Source organism: Mustela putorius, unplaced genomic scaffold (genome assembly GCF_011764305.1).
Source record: "Mustela putorius furo isolate JIRA1106 unplaced genomic scaffold, ASM1176430v1.1 tig00003845_pilon_pilon_pilon, whole genome shotgun sequence".
Lineage (NCBI taxonomy): Eukaryota > Metazoa > Chordata > Mammalia > Carnivora > Mustelidae > Mustela > Mustela putorius.
The window spans coordinates 89186247-89204060 of NW_025421998.1; the positions used below are offsets into that span (position 1 = coordinate 89186247).

At 36.9% G+C, this 17814-nt stretch overlaps 1 protein-coding gene across 6 annotated transcripts in view; it reads right to left on the bottom strand.

The window, feature by feature from the left end:
- CNOT4 (CCR4-NOT transcription complex subunit 4) overlaps nucleotides 1-17814 on the bottom strand; it is a 140120-nt gene that overhangs the window by 66135 nt on the left and 56171 nt on the right. For all 6 annotated transcript variants that reach the window (XM_004741704.3, XM_004741703.3, XM_004741706.3 and 3 more), the window contains exons 2-3: nucleotides 12528-12793; nucleotides 3943-4140 (exon numbers count right to left, since the gene is read on the bottom strand). In XM_004741704.3, the coding sequence (XP_004741761.1) occupies nucleotides 3943-4140; nucleotides 12528-12701 (372 nt within the window). In that variant the 5' untranslated portion in view covers nucleotides 12702-12793. The remainder of the gene's footprint in view (nucleotides 1-3942; nucleotides 4141-12527; nucleotides 12794-17814) is intronic.

Genomic DNA, 17814 nt, shown 5'->3' on the forward strand with positions numbered 1-17814 from the left:
AGGCCACATGACAGAATTATAAATGCCCAATTGCATGCCTAATGTTTAATATGTCTTCCTATATATTCTTTGGGAACACAGTCAAGTGTTCATGGATACTACAGAGAAAATAAAAATTTGGTCAGCAGAGAAAGAAGGGATGAATGGATAAATTAGGTGAATGGATGAACAAAAGACCAATTATCAGTGTAAAATATACTGGAACAGGACCTTTAAAGAACTGGTGGGTTGGGAAGAGGGGTGGTTCTTAGTCCTGGCTCTGCTATGAAATAGCTGCATGATTTCAGGTCACATAATGAAGTCACTTAATTTCCCTATGCCTCAATTTCTGATTTGTAAAATAACATGGTTCTGTCTTTATAAAGTCTTTTAGTTCCTCAAACAAGCTGCTCTCTTGGACCACCACATACATGGGACACTCCTGTCCTTATTTGCTGCCTAGCCAATCTCTAGTAATTTTCTCTCTTTTTCTTTTTTTTTTTTAAGATTTTATTTATTTATTTGACAGACAGAGATCACAAGTAGGCAGAGAGGCAGGCAGAGAGAGAGAGAGAGGAGGAAGCAGGCACCCTGCTGAGCAGAGAGCCCAATACGGGACTCGATCCCAGGACCCTGAGATCATGAACTGAGCCAAGGCAGAGGTTTAACCCACTGAGCCACCCAGGCTGCCTCTGTAGTAATTCTTAATTATCCTTTCCTCTGGGAGGCTTTTTGTGGATTTCTATACTAGCCAAGTTTCCTACTGTTAAATGTTCCCCAAAAAACTTTTTGTACTTCCCTGATTATAAATCCCCAGCACACTTACAAGTACCTCAATTCAGGGCACCTGGGTGGCTCAGTTGGTTAAGCGTCTGCCTTCAGCTCAGGTCATGATCCCAGAGTTCTGGGATCAAGCCCCATATTGGGCTCCCTGCTTAACAGAGAGCATGCTTCTCCCTCTCCTCCACACTTGTGCTCTCTGTCTCTCAAATAAATAAAAATCTTAAAAAAAAAAAAAAGTACTTAAATCTTGTCTTACCAATAGTCTGTTAGTTTAGGTACAGACTGTGTCTGGCTTGCTAAATTATTTTATTTCCAACATCAAAGTACCTAAAACATGATAAGTATTCAATAGTTAATTTATAAAATGAATGAATTAGGTTCCAGCAAATTGCAATTTCAGGATTTGGAAGATAATTACCCCTAATCACTGCCTCTAACTACCTACCATATCTTCTAAAATAGTTTTTTAGGGGGGGCCCCCAGGTGGCTCAGTCGGTTAAGCACCTGTCTTCCACTCAGGTCATGATCCTGGAATCCTGGGATCAAGTTCCATGGTGGGCTCCCTGCTCAGTGGGGAGTTTGCTACTTCCTCTCCCTCTATTCCTCATTCACGCTTGCTCTCTCGCTCAAATAAAAATATTAAAAAATAAATAAAATAGGTTTTTTTATTGATTGATAAATGAATACATTTGACCATCAATCCTGGTATTAAGTTTTCTGATGTACAAAAGTCTTTTTTTTTTTTTAAAGATTTGATTTATTTATTTGACAGAGATCACAAGTAGGCAGAGAGGCAGACAGAGAGAGAGAAGCAGGCACCCTGCTGAGCAGAGAGCCCGATGTGGGGCTCGATCCCAGGACCCTGAGATCATGACCTGAGCAGAAGGCAGAGGTTTAAGCCACTGAGCCACCCAGGCGCCCCACAAAAGTCATTTTCAAAATAAGCCTGAATTTTTCCTCAACTCTTCTGTTTTTCTAAAAGGAATTCACTCAAATATCAAATTGTTCATCATCCAAAAATAAGTAAATTGGGATCTTCTCTGACCTGAAAGTTACACTAACAACTTGAAACCAAGTTTTCTAATAAAGCCAACTTCAAATTTTCCAAGCTGAAAAGACTATGCAATAAATTAAGAGAATTTGTTATATTATGTTTTAGAAGTATTAAGACTGAATAAATAAAACACTGGTCTTCTAGAGTTTTAAGAGAAATAAATGAGAGAAACCAATGTTTTTAAAAATTGCCTATCCTCTCAACAAGCAACAATGATTTCAAAAGTATAAAAAAAGTAGAATGTTTTTTAAGGGCACGTTTAGATTCAAGATAAAGTACCCTCTCTCACTAGTCACCACCTAGATTAATTATTTTCTGTGTAATACTTCTTCAGATTAATGTTACTGGAGTCATGTCATTTGAAGTGGAAGAAAGAAGCCTCTATGTAAGTAAGAACAAATCACGGAATTTGAAGAGGAGACAGGAGACACCAGACTGAGACTAGAGCTCGATTTTAGCCAGCTTTCAGGTGCTGCTCCCCATATGCCTCCAGTACTATGGGTGACAGGATCCAGGCAGGATGTATTAACAAAATCAAGTACATGCATACCTAGGAGTTGTGAAATCAAAAGTTCCACTAGTTTACTGGAACAGCAGTTTCAGAAATGCCAAAGTAGGTTCTAATCAATAAGATTAGAAGGAGTAAACAGAGACAGATAAAATAAAAAACTTGCAAAGGCAAGAAATGCCCTCTGATTAGAAAAAAGGCAGAGTTGAAAGGGGAGAACAGAAGGACTAGTGTATAAAGTTGTGGTATTCAAGAAAATGGTCACAGGGGAACTGGGATCTGCCTGCCTGAGGAATTAAAAACAAAAAGAAAGAACTGGCTGCTGAGGTTCAGTCACAGGCCTAAAATGAGCTCTCATCCTTAACAGCTCTTACTGAAGTCTTTTCTTGTAGAACTCTAGATCAGCCCCCTTTGGTTTTGGAAAGAACCTGGTCTCCTGAAGGATTAATGTCACCCACTAATACCAGTATCCCTGGACTTAATTCTAAGCAATTCTGGAAGTGCCGGTGATATTATTGCCAATGATCAATGATAAAGGCTTCTTAGTAAGGTCTCCCTGACTTTCTCTTCTACTGATTCTGACCCCTTCACAGTCTCAATTACATAGTAAACTCATCATTTGTAAATATGCATTATTTATCTATATTGACTGTTAGAAAATCAATTTTTAGAGTCCTTAAATTTCCTTCCTCTGGGGTCTTTGCCCACTTAGCCAAGTCTGAAGATTACCACCTCCCTAAGCATATTCACTATAATCCTCCCTCTTATGGGTACCATGACGACAAGCGTTACTCCAAACCCTTTTCAAGGAGTACTTCTGGAAGCTCTCCCAAATCCAACTCTCTCCTGCTGAAGGAAACACTCTAGCTGTCAATCGGCTTCTACCTGCTCTCCTATCAATCTAGTTAGCGCCTCCTAATCAGAAACTGACAATTAGCAGATGTACATCCAAGGGCACCAGGGAATATTATGAGCTCAACTTTACCCTTACAATGCAGGTGGTGAAAGGAGAAAAAGAAAAAAGAAGAAATGAACAAAAGTGTTAAGGCCTCCCCTGCCTCCAAACAAATGACAAAGAAATCATCAAATCTTTCCCCAAAATTGGATTAAAATGAATGAATATAGAATGATGGTACAGTGTAGCAGCAGGTCTCTAACTGTTTAATAACCAAGAATCACTATGTGGACAGGATTAAAAAAAAAGTACAGATCTCTAGTGGGATTGCACTACGTAACTGCATGTCCACTGTGAACCCCTTATATAGCTACAGAAAAAAAGAACCTGAGTACTCATGTCACATGTTAGCCTGAATAGCAAAACAACCATTATCCAACTTTCATAGATTATGAGCACTAAAGGAGATTTCAGAGGTCTAGTTCAACTGCCTCGTTTTACAACTAAAGAAAATGAGGCCAAGAAAGATTAAGACACTTGCCTAAGATCAAAACTGGTCATTGGATCCTTAGAGATAATTAAAAAATCTTTTCCCATTCTCTCCTAAGTTTTAATAATTTCAGGGGAATCCTGCAAATAGGCAAGGTCAGCTGTTATTTCCAAATAGGATAGGCAAAAAAGAAAAAAATGTCAAGGTGACAAAGAAAACGGAAGAGGACTTACCTCTGGGTCTGCTAGGCGCTGAGACAGACCTACAACAAACACGAGGTTTTTTTGTACAACACGTACACTAGCCAAATGTTTGCGGTTTTCTGATATTTTCTGTTTTCTCTCGTTCTGTTTCTGTTTTTTCTCATTCTTTATCCTTTGCAATTCTTCCTGGGAAAGTGGTTTATAAACTGCTGGGTCTTCTGGATATGGCTTTAAGCACAAAACACAGAACTCACCATTAAATAAGGAAAGAAATAAGATATATGAATAACCATTATCATTCTGGATTATTGGTATGTGGTTGTTTCACCTCCCTTTTTCTAAATCTTATAATTGCCTGAAATATTTTTATTTAATAGATTAAAGATAAAATAGTTTTTAAAACACTTATTTTTTTAGAGTTTAGCACAGACTACTTTTAGTATTAACACTTAAAACACCACCAAAAGTTCTATAATTTAAAAAAATAAAATAAAAAATCGTGGGGCGCCTGGGTGGCTCCGTCAGTTAAGCGTCTGCCTTCAGCTCAGGTCATGATCCCAAGGTCCTGGGATCGAGTCCTGCATCAGGCTATCTGCTGGACAGGAAGTCTGCTTCTCCCTCTCCCTCTGCCTACTCGTGCTCTCTTTCTGTCAAATAAATAAATAAAATATTTTTTAAAAAATACAAATCATGGTATTCCCCATAGTGTCTAGCAGAGTTGACAGGAAAAGCAAGCTTCCAGGGTCCCGTGTAAGAGGCAAAGAGTGTAAGTTATCTCATCCAAACATAGGTTTATATATTACAATCCACAAATACTTCTTGAAAACATTCTGTGCACTAGAAGATTAATGATGTATTTATTCTTTAATTCATTGTTCATCTAAAAGGAACAGAAATGGGCAAATAAGCAACAATCCATAGATACTCTGGCTCAGGAGCTTGACTTTAATTTCCAACAATTACTAGCCACATGGACTTAAGCAAGTTAATGAAAGTCAGCATCCTCAAGATGAAAATGATCTTAAAGTCTGGTTTAACAGTTATATAACTCTCATAAAGCCATTATTATCGTGAATAGCACACAGTAATCCCTCAATAAACATTAGCAATTACACTGTTGCAATCCCCCCCCCTTCTTGTCATTACAATACTGTTTGCATTCCTACTACTAATGCCAAGGGTACTGGTGGCCTGAATGAGAGCTGTGGAATCTACTGCCTGGCTTTGAATCTTGGCTTCTCTTTACAATCTGAGAGACCTTGGCCATAAGTTGTGACCTGCCTGCCTCGGTCATCTCTTCTGTAAAAGAGGAATCACAGTACATTATTAAGAGGGTTCCTGTAAGAGTTAGAAAAGATATATATTTATAAAGTGATTAAAACTGTTTCCTACACTTAAGCATTCAATAAGTCACTTATTATTACTACTAATAAAAAACAGGGGTACGTAGGTGGCTTAGTTCCATAAATATCCAATTCTTGATTTTACCTCAGGTTATGATCTCAGGGTTGTGAAACTGAGTCCTGCATTGGGCTCCATGCTGGTTGTGGAACCTGCTTAAGATTCTCCCTCTCCCTCTGCCCCTCCCCACTAAGAAATAGTTAATAATAAATGAAAGATGGGGACACATTAAGTATAATCATATCTAAGTGTATATGAATAGATCCCAGAAATAGGAAATTGTGCCTATCAGAATATAGGAGTAGGGATTAACAGTGATGTTGTCAAGAAAAAAAGAAGGAACAAGGTAGAGTGGAGACAGTATTCAAAAGCCTGAAATCTTGCTATGCTTTTAACATAAAGGTACTTTAATCTTTACATACGTAAGTAAAACACAAAAACAAAACCCCTCAAATTTGTGGACACACTAAGATTAATGATGAAGGCAATTAAAAAAGTGAGACCTCTCTTTATATTCCTCAGCTTCTACTGGTAATGTCATAAGGTCTCCAAAAATCCTGTTCTTAAATATTCAGACATAATTCTTAGTGGTCCTGGAGGACGCAAGCACCCAGACCATTTGATTTCCACATTTAAAAATCTGAATAGAGGGGCGCCTGGGTGGCTCAGTGGTTGGGCCGCTGCCTTCGGCTCAGGTCATGATCTCGGGGACCTGGGATCGAGCCCCACATCAGGCTCTCTGCTCAGCGGGGAGCCTGCTTCTTCCTCTCTCTCTGCCTGCCTCTCTGCCTGCTTGTGATCTCTCTGTCAAATACATAAATAAAATCTTTAAAAAAAAAATAAAAATAAAAAATAAAAATAAAAATCTGAATAGAGACACCTGAGTGGCTCAGTCGGCTAAGTGTCTGCCCCGGGCTTGGGTTATGGTCCCTGGGTCCTGGAATCGAGCCCTACCATCAGGCTGGGAGCCTGCTTCTCCCTCTCCCTCTGCCTCTGCCTGCCACTCCCCTTGCTTGAACTCTCCTTCCTTCTCTCTCTCTCTCTGTCAAATAAATAAATAAAATCTTTTTAAGTCTGAATAAAAATAATAAAATAAAAATCTGAACCTTCTAGCTAACTGGTCCTATCTGGCATACCGCAACTGAATTCTGAGTAGGAGGCATATAAAACAGCTGACCTGGTAACTGCTGTGACTTTTGCATGACCTTAAGTCTTTCTCCAGGATGAAATATAAAGCTAGTAGTGCATATTTTAGGTACTCAATAAATATCTACCAAATGAACGCCAAGCTACTCTATAGAATGGAGAATTTAATTCAGCATGGTTAATTTTCCTTTTAAAAAAAACCTTAACTTTTCAAGGTTCCAGAAAAAGTTGGAAAGCATGCATTCCATGACAGCTTCTCCACCACACACATACCATCATAAATAGCTACTTTACAAACCCAATGACAGAAAATTAACAAGCTGATACAAAGCAATGAGCAAGGGAGGAAGACTAAAACTGGGAAATGAAAAAATACATATGGTTTACTTTTTGACTGAAACACATATATTAAACTTAATTTTCCAGGAATACAGCATCAAATGAAAAAGTACAAGCAGGAAATTTTTCTTTAAATATATTATTGTGTATTATATATCAAACTAATACAAAATATGACAACTGTGAAGAACCAGTTTTAATGTATAAAATATTTTAATAGTGTTAATTTGATGATAAATTGCCAAACTATTAATTATGATGGTTTACAGTCTCTAGTGTAATCACTTAATTTTTTTCCATGTGTGTAGTTATGGTCCCACTTTCATTTCTTTTTTAAATATTTTATTTATTTATTTGATAGATCACAAGTAGGCAGAGAGGCAGGTGGGGGGGGGGGCAGTGGAGCAGGCCTCCCACGGAGCAGAGAGCCTGGGGGCTGGATCCCAGGACCCTGAGATCATGAGCTGAGCTGAAGGCAGAGGCTTAACCCACTGAGCCACCCAGGTGTCCCTCCCACTTCCATTTCATTTCATTTCTAATGTATCTTTGTCTTTTCTCTTTATTTTCTGATCAAACTTGCCAAGAGTTTATTTTATTGTTTATATCATATTGTTTATATTATTTTATTCAAAGAACCGGATCTAACTTCTATTGAAATACTACTTATTTTCTATTTCAGCAAATTCTGCTTAATCCCTGCTTCTACTGACACAATGTTTACTATTCTTTTTTGGTTTCTTAACCTAGAAATAAGCTAGAAATTCATTTTTTGTTCTTTGTTTTCCAATAAATGCATTCATAGCTTTAACTTTTCCTTCTCCTAGAAACAATGAAAAATACTATATAATGTTTGTTTTTTAACCAGTATCTTAGAAACAATAATGATCTGCAGTGGGGAAGTCCCAAGCCAATTTCTGTATAAAAGTCAAAATCCAGAGAGATAAGTGTAAAGTCTGTGTAACAACAAATGGGGAGGGAGGGTCAGCATTCAAAGCCTAGGGTCAGCCCAAGGTGACAAGTCTTTGGGGGACTCAATCCCATGTTAAGCTGAAACCCAGCCCTGTCCCCAAAAGGCTCTTTCAGTGTCAGGATAAGAACAAACTACAGAGAGGTCAGAATAAGATTAAAAAAAAAAAAAAAACAAGAAGAAAAACATCCTGAAGAAGTTGCTGAAACCAATCTCATGGAAGATTTGCATCCTAGAGACCTAAGACCTTAATACTTGGCCTCACTGGCCTCACCTGCGACTATTATGCTTGAGGAATCCCCAATGGCACTGTTTATAGGGTCCAGCAGAAGCCAAATCAAAATTTCTCTAGAGGAGGGCAAATATACCTTGGGCTCTGGACAACCCTACAAATAATTCAGTGACAACAGCCAGGAAGCAGGCACAGATATAACCAAGCACATAAAGAAAGAAAACGACATCAACAATAACAAGTAAAAACATTCCTCACACACTGAAGCTACTGGAACTACTGGACAGATGTAATAATAATGCTTATCTGTTTAAACAAATACATGATCTGCTGCCAAAGCAAAACAAAAACTCCCTCAAATATATAATAAAAATCTTTCTGAAAACATTAGCAAATTGAAAAGAAAAGGGGTACCATATCATGATCAAATGAGGTTTATCCTTGGAAGGGAAGGTTGACTCAAAAATCAATCAACCTAAATCACCATTTCAACAGAATGAAGAAGAAAACACATAATCATTTCAAAAGAAACAGAAAAGGCATTTGACAAAATGCAACGCACACTTGTGATTAAAAACCCAAACCCTCAGCAAGGAAAATGTCCTCAACCTGATTTTTAAAAATCTACAAAAAACTCACAGCTAGGGGCACCTGGGTGGCTCAGTGGGTCAAAGCCTCTGCCTTCGGCTCAGATCATGATCCCAGGGTCCTGGGATCGAGCCCCACATCGGGCTCTCTGCTCAGCAGGGAGCCTGCTTCCTCCTCTCTCTCTCTGCCTGCCTCTATGTCTACTTGTAATCTGTCTTTCAAATAAAATAAATATTTTAAAAAATCAAAAACAAAAAACCTCACAGCTTAATAACATACTTAATTGTAAAATACTCAATGCCTTTCTATTAAAGTGGGAAGAAAGATAATTGTTCTTAACACTTTTATTCCAATGTTCTACTAAAGGGCTTACCCAGTGCAATAAGGCAAGAAAAATCATTTAAAAACATAAAGGTCGGAAAAGAAGAAGTAAAATTGTCTTTATTCACAGAAGACATGATCATTTATGTAGAAAAACCTAAGGAATCTATTTAACAAAATCAATTATTCTATATATGAACTGAAAATGGAATTTTTTAAATATCACATGCTGAAACTCAGAAAACATAAAATAGTTACAGATAAATATAACAAAACATGCTATACTACTCCATATGCTGAAAACTACAGAACATTGCTTTATAAATGTTTAAAACCTAGAAAACTGGAAAGATAACCCTTATTTATGAACTAGATAAGCCAACATTTTCAAGATGTCATTTTTTCAAATTGATTGGTTTATACAAGTTCAATCAAAAGCCCAGTAGGTATTTTGCACAAAATTACAAACTAATTAAAAAGCTTATGTGGAAATGCTAAAGTCTTAAGAGGCCCAAAATAAATTCTATAAAGAATAACAAAGTTGAAAGATTTATCACTTAGATTAAAGTGATTTAAGACTTAGAGTAATCAAGACAGTGTGGTATTGGCATAAGGATAGAAACAATCGTCTGCAGATGGACATGGATGGATTCTAGAAATGAACTTACACATTTATGAGCAACTGATTTTTAAGAAAGAGTTCAAAACCATTCAATAGTAAAGACTCTTTTCTAGGGCGCCTGGGTGTCTCAGTTGATTGAGACACCTGTGCCTTCAGTGCAGGTTATGATTCTGGAGTCCTAGGATGGATTCTCCCCACAGGCTCCCTCTCAGCAGGGAGTGGGCTTCTCCCTCTGACCTTCTCCCCTCTCATGCACTCTTTCTCTCTCTCTCTCTCATTCTCTCTCTCTCTCTCACACATAAATAAATAAAACCAGGGCACCTGGGTGGCTCAGTGGGTTAAGCCTCTGCCTTCAGCTCAGATCATGATCTTAGGGTCCTGGCATCAAACCCCATATCAGGCTCTCTGCTCAGCAGGGAGCCTGCTTCCCCGCTCTTTCTCTGCCTGCCTCTCTGCCTACTTGTGATCTCTCTCTCTCTGTGTCAAATAAATAAATAAAATCTTTAAAAAATAAAAATAAAAATAAATAAATAAAACCTTAAAAAAAAGAGTCTTTTCTACAAATGATGCTCTAATATATCTGTATGGAAGAAAAAAAAAAACCTCAACCCCTAAAACATATCTGAGCCATTGCAGCATAATATGATTACTTTGTGTTTCCCCTAGAGTTAACTGTCTGATTAGATCTGTATATGTTTCTTACTAATTCAACCACCAAATCTCCTCCAAATGTTGAAATTACCTCACAACACAATTCTTGAACTTTATACATTCTGTTCCTCAGCCCACCCATAAGACTGCTCATTTGCAAGATCTCTAATCTGCTCTTTAAAATATATTCCTTCTACAACATAGATATGCCACTCTCTTTTCATTTGAGAAGCACCAATGACACTTTTAAATGTTTCTTTCTGTTTGCTTACTTCTGTTAGGTTCTTTTATTTACTGATTTTTGGTACTGGTGCTGGTATTCCTGAAATGTCTGCTAATTCTTTGTTCTTAACATGTTTTTACATGAAAGAACTCTGTCAACTAGTCTATAAATGCTATTCCTGTCTACTGCAGGATGCTCTTTTGTGACTGCAAAGAGGACCAACTGGTGGACAGAGTATAACAATAATTCATCTTCTGAGCATAGGAGGTCCTAGTTCCTCCAGGGTATCTCCACCCAACTTAAGGCTCTGACCCAAATTTATAACCAGTGTTTCAGCTAGAGAGTATCTGTCTCTGCTACATGGCATAAAAGTTAGGCTGGATCCATATCCTGTTCCAATGCAACACTGAAGCAACCACACTGATATTTTCCTTAGGATCTTAAAAGCACCACTACTCTTCTCTCAGCATCCTTATCCTCAGCATGTTTAAGCTAACGCTTCTTCCCTAAAATTGATCCCAATGGCCTACTGCCTTTCCGATTCTTCATACTTGCTTGTCTTCCCAGAAAAGCACACTTTTATTCATAACCAGCTCTGCTAAAATTATTTTGCTTTATCCTTAAAATTTTTCTACTTTTTTTCTCTACTTCCTAAGAATTTAAGGTGATTCTAGGTAATCTCCTAAAAGTGAAGTGAATTTTTTTGCCATTTCCCCAAATAATTGATTTTTCTCTAATGACTATTTAATAAGTGGTCTTTTTATTGATTCCTCTTCATAGCACACAAAAAGGAAAAAAAGAGATAAACTTATTAAGTAAAACAACTTTGCAAGCCTTATAGTTTCTGGCTATAATGAGAATTACGACTTTCAACAAAATAGTTCAATATAATTGTCTTCTTATGGAATGGCCAGGAGCCAATTTTTAAAATACGACTGAATGCTCCAAATCCACTAACACAAATTTATTACAAATTTTGACCAAAGCTAATATTAAGATTTTCATTTAGTTTTCATTCACATTCCTAAAATACATTAATACCAAAACTATATACATTAACCTTATAAAAAGATAATACATATACATTATAAATATCTATTACATGTTATATATACTACATATACTATATACAAACTCAACACTTAAGTAGATCTAACCTTTTTTGATTCATGTAATATATATTACATGCCCACTAGATTAAAAAAAACAACAACTGGATAATGCATTGCCTTCTAAGATATAATCTCTCTGATGAGGAAATTGAGAGATGAAATTTAAATATTCTAGGTATCTAAAAGACATTCCTGCTTTCTCAAAATCTGTAGTAATGAACATAAGAGCTCTTCGAAATGAGTCAACAGAAAAGTTTAAACCATACCAAGAGACACTGAAAACCAAAGACAAAAAAAAAAAGATATTTGCATTAACCTCTGGATCACAAAGTCCTTCAAAATACAAATGCAGCAATCCTACTCACTCTATTGAGTCACTCACTATATTGTAACTGTTGGGCCTGCTTATTTACGCAGGACCCAGGAATATTAAAAATCATAGAACTATTTAGAGTTAGAAAAGACTCAAAAGATTTATGTTTGAATCCCAAACCTACTACCCAATAGCTGATGCCTGTGGTTAAGTTACTTGAAAGCCCTAGTTTCATGTACACTGGGGATAGCATTACAGCCTAGAGTCGTTGTGAAGACTCAACAAATGAGTACCTATTATCTTCTGAAGCAGTATTTCTGTCATTTTAACCCATGACCTCTCTTAATAAATATCAAAACTTTTATTCTATTTTGTACTAAAAAATTAAAGTGATTATCCTCCCAGCTGAATGCGTTTTTCCAAATTCACACTATCCTATCTAATCCACTGCCTCTCCACTGGCGTAATTCTCTTAAATATCCAGCACCACTGATCCTGCAAATCTCTCCAGATAAGAGAGCTAAAGGTCAACTAGAGAGGTTATATGACTTTACCAAGGTCATACAATATCTTTCTACTTCATTATTATCTTAAAAATGCTACACATGAAATCACCTGAGGTTTGTAGATTCTTTTAAATCTACTTACTTGTATGTTTGGGACAAAAAAACCGTATACAAAGTTACTCTAGAGTATTTACCTTTCTACACGCAGGACAAAGCCCATTTTCATCAGTGCGAATTCGATGCCAACAAAATCGGCAAATCTGATAGCCACAGGTGCAAGGGAAAAAGTTGATATCATCTATCTCCAAAGGCTCCATGCAAAGAGGACATTCCACAGGGTCTTCCTTCGCATCAGGACTGCGAGACATCTTCACGTTTATTAAACAGCAGCAAAAGTTTATAATAACTTAAGGGAGAAGGAAGTTCAGCACTGAGAACTAAACTGTAGAACTTCAAAGACCTGCATGAGAAGAAACAAAGTATACTATTTACTACTGGAGAAAAAAATGGCATTTCAACCATCAGGAAACATACTGAAAAAAAATGTGTAAAATATTTAATACTAACCTAGTACTTAATCATAGCACATTTTAGGAGAATAAATAATATACACATTTGACATGGGTACAAAAATAGACAAACTATTAAAGAACCTAAATACTCTAGAAACAGAACCATGAATTTATGAGGTTTTAATATTTAGAAACAGTGACATTTACAAATCAATATGGTACGCATAGACCAGTTTATAAGCAATAATAAAATTCTGGTCTACCTACTTTAATGACAGATCTGCATAGAAAGATATGGTCAACTCAGTAATGTGGAAAGAAGAAAACAAAACTAAAGGCAAGCAGCAGAGTAAAGGATATATTCACTATAATGAAGAGTTAAGGTCGAGTATACAAACAAATCTCACAAAGCAATTTTAAAAAGGCAATTAAGTCAAAATGAGAACACAAGACAATGTGTAACTCACAGAATTACAAATAATTACAACACATGAAAAGGTGATCAACCTCTTTGGTCAGTAAACAGGGAGAAAGCATTTGTCCTCCATTAGCCTATCAAAGAAGTTAGTCTCCCCAGAAAGTAAAGATTATTACTGATCTAATTCCTCTTTCAGAGAAAATGAGAGCACAAAAAATATCTTGCCTTAAGTTGCCTGGCTCTCAAATGGTACAGCCTGGATTCATTCCAGCAAGTCTTCGCCCCTGAATCTGTGCTGTTAACCAGGCCTTTATACCACCTTAGAATCTATCCCACATAAATACTCACACCTGTGCACCAGGTACTTTACTCTGTTTGGCAGCACTGTTCCTAGCGTATAAAACTGCAAAGTCACTGTCCATCAGTTGGGAAATCATTAAATAAATAATGATAGAGCCATAAACTGGATGTCTTGAATCAGAAGATGTCTATTATATAGTTGTCAGGTTTTTGTTTTTGGTTTTGTTTTAAAGCAAGCTGGAGGGGCACCTGGGGCACTTAAAGTCGGTTAAGCATCTGATTCTTGATTTTGGCTCAGGCTGTGATCTCCAGGTCCACAACAAGCTCCCCACTCACTGCAGAGTCTGCTACGCCCCCTCCCTCTGCTCCTCCCTCTTCATACCCCATCGCTTGCACTCTCTTTCAAGTAAATAAATAAAAATCTTAAAAATAGATTAAAAATTAAAAAAGTAAATAAATCAAGCTGAGGATGCCTGAGTGGCTCAGTCGGTTAAGCATCTCCCTTTAAGTCAGGTCATGATCCCAGGATCCTGGGATTGAGTCCCACATCAGGCTCCCTGCTCAGTGTGGGCAAATAAATAAATAAATAAATAAATCTATCTTTAGAATTAAATAAATAAATCAAGCTGGAGACCAACTCAATTACTTCCACATAAATATCTAAACCCTGTATGTATATATATTTTATTTGTTTCTCTAAGATAATAAAGCACATAAAAGGTTACACACTAAAATGTTACCTTATCAAAAAAGACAAAATGGAGGTAAGTAGATTTTACTTTTGAAATTAATTTTATTTTAGAATAATCTGTATTATCTGATTTGTTACAAAATATTCTTTTTGTATTTAAAACAGCAAACCTTATGAATTATTTTCATCTTTTGAAAAATTAAGTTAAATCTTTCTTTTTTTAAGATTTTATTTATTTATTATGTCAGAGAGAGAAAAAGAGAGCACAAACAGTGGGAAAAAAAGGCAGAGAGAGAAGCAGGCACCCCACTGAGTAAGGAGCCCGATGTGGGACTCAATCCCAGTACCCTGGGATCATGACCCGAGTCAAAGGCAGACGCTTAACCAATTGAGCCACCTAGGCATCCCATAAATCTGCTTTTAATAATTAGAAGAAAAAGAAAATATCTTCCTATGACTCTATAATTATTTCAAAATAAATCTTTTTAAAGACATGGTATATATATTATATACCATAATATATAATGGCAGACTCAATTTTGCTACTATCAGTTTCTTCATATATTAAAATTAGAGCTGATTTCTAATAGCTCCTCCAACTTGAATATCCCAAACTATACCTGCAGAAAAAGCAAACTCAAACATAATTTCCAACAACAGGAAACTAATTGAGAGGTGCTATCTACACTTCCAACATACTTTAGATTACATGATGTTACCTCCACAATAGCTTGCTTGAGTTTTAGTGAGGCTATTTATGGGATGCTGGAAGGTAAACAGCTGGGACTTACGAATTGAAAAGCTTTCCAAAAACTAAATTACCATAAACAAAAGATGACATATTGAAGTCTTGCTTTTTGATTGCCTGTTTAAAAAAAAAAAAACTTCTTAAAAGATTTTATTTATTTGAGAGAGACAGAGACCACAAGCAGAGAGAGGGGCAGAGGGAGAAGGGAAAGGAGAAGCCGCCTCTCTGCTGAGCAGGGAGCCAAACATGGGGCCTGGAGATCATGACCCAAGCCGAAGGCAGATGCTTAATTGACCGAGCCACACAGGCACCCCTAGGAAAATCTTTTAAAAGGTCTGCAAGAGTTATTTCCCAGTTTAGAGGGAGTAAAAGGAACAAGAGCAAGAAATCCCTTAAGGTGGTTAATAGAAGTGCAAGTGCACTCTGTACATTTCTAGTACCATGGAGAGATGCCATGCAAACCTGTTGCCAAAGGAAATCATAGAACTGGTAAAATGTAGGAGGGAAGTCTAATGTGGTAGAACACTGGAATACAAGGTAAAAGAGCTGATTTCTGCCTCATGCCTCCACTAAATAGCTACATAATCTTGGAAAAGACAATCAAAAGCTCTAGGACTCAATTTATTTATCTGGAAATGCTAAGACATGCAAAATTAAATGAAAATTCAAATATAGAGGAATTTCCTTTATATAACACCACTAAATCAAGCTTTAAAATAAGCTTTGAAATAAACTCTCTCTTCTCCAATTACCTTAGCCCAAATTTTCATTTAAGGAAGAATAATTTTATTTCATAAATATTAGTATTTATATTAAAATTATATATTATATAAATTATATATTTATATTTGCAGTATATTAAAATAAAAATAAAACAAAATGAGTTAAAACAATAAGATTTATAAAGGTATAAGACACAAAAAGAAAAGATGTTTTTAAATGAAAAAGGAAAGTAAAGTCAATGACTTCCTGGAGGAGGTGTGGGGGGGTTCTTAGGGCAGAAGTGATTAGTTTTTGATTCACTAATTAATTTTGAAAAAGAGTTCATTTTCACATATACTATCTAATCCTCACAGTAACTTGGTAAGAACACATTATATCCTTTATAAAAGGTGAAAGTGAGGCCACACGGGAAACTCTTAAGGGTTAAAACACACAAATCAAAAGTAAGACCACCAGCTTCAGAACTCATCCCCTTTCCAGCATGATAAGACAGAAATAATCATCACTGAAGTTGCAGCTGCATATCTTTGTGTATGAAATGCCATGTTTCCAAAAAGTGAAAATGGTATTATTTTCTCAAAAGAGTCAATAATACAGAAAATCTCTACCTCATTACCTAAGTTCTTATTCTGTATATCAACTGCAACTAATACCACAACATAGTATAAATTCCGACACAAATATAATGCTCCTAGAACACCAAAGAGTAGTGAAGTACACAAAATTAAAATCCTATACTCGGGGTGCCTGGGTGGCTCAGTGGGTTAAAGCCTCTGCCTTCCGCTCAGGTCATGATCTCAGGGTCCTGGGATCGAGCCCCCACATCAGGCTCTCTGCTCAGCAGGAAGCCTGCATCCCCCTGCCTCTCTGCCTGCTTGTGATCTCTGTCTGTCAAATAAATAAATAAAAAATATATATATATATTTTTTTAAGATTTTATTTATTTATTTGACAGAGAGAAATCACAAGTAGATGGAGAGGCAGGCAGAGAGAGAGAGAGGGAAGCAGGCTCTCCGCTGAGCAGAGAGCCCGATGCGGGACTCGATCCCAGCACTCTGAGATCATGACCTGAGCCGAAGGCAGCGGCTTAACCCACTGAGCCACCCAGGCGCCCCTGTATTTAACTTTTTGAGGAACCACCAAACTGTTCTCCACAGTGGCTGCAGTACTTCACATTTTACAGTAAATTTTTATACAAATGTTTTCAGCAGTGTCCTAAGCGCAAAACCACGTATGTAGCACTTTGTGAGTGATTTTTGAGCATGGTTTTGAGTTCAGGATTTAAAAAAATATATATATTAGGGGCGCCTGGGTGGCTCAGTGGGTTAAGCCGCTGCCTTCGGCTCAGGTCATGATCTCAGGGTCCTGGGATCGAGTCCCGCATCGGGCTCTCTGCTCAGCAGGAAGCCCGCTTCCTCCTCCTCTCTCTCTCTGCCTGTCTCTCTGCCTACTTGTGATCTCTCTCTGTCAAATAAATAAATAAAATCTTTAAAAAAAAAAAAAAAAAAAAAAAAAAAAAAAAGTTAAATACAGAATTAGCATGATGATCCACTTCTGGATATATACCCCAAAAACTGAAAGCAGGGACTTGAAGAGATACTTGTACAGCAATGCTCACAGCAGTATTATTCACAACAGCTGAAGATGGAAAGAACCCAAGTGTCCATCAACAGATGAATGGAAAATGTAGTGTACATATAGACAATATCTGGCCATAAAAAGAGTAAAATTCTGATACACGCCACAATGTGGATGAACCTCGAAAACACTGCACTAAGTGAAATAAGCCAGTCACAAAAAGACAAGTATTATATGACCCCACTGACATGAGGTATCTAGAATAGGCAAATTCACTGACACAGAAAGAAGAATAGAGGTTACCAGGGGGTTGGGGAGAGGGAGAATGGGGAGTTACTGCTTAATAAATACAGAGTTTCTGGTTGGGATGATAAAAAAGGTTTTAGAAACAGAAAGTGGTAGTAGTTAGACAACATTGTGAATGTTCTTAATGCCACTGAACTTGTACACTTCAAAATACTTAAAATGACAAAGTTTAGGATACATTTTATTTAAAAAAATCAATAAAAGA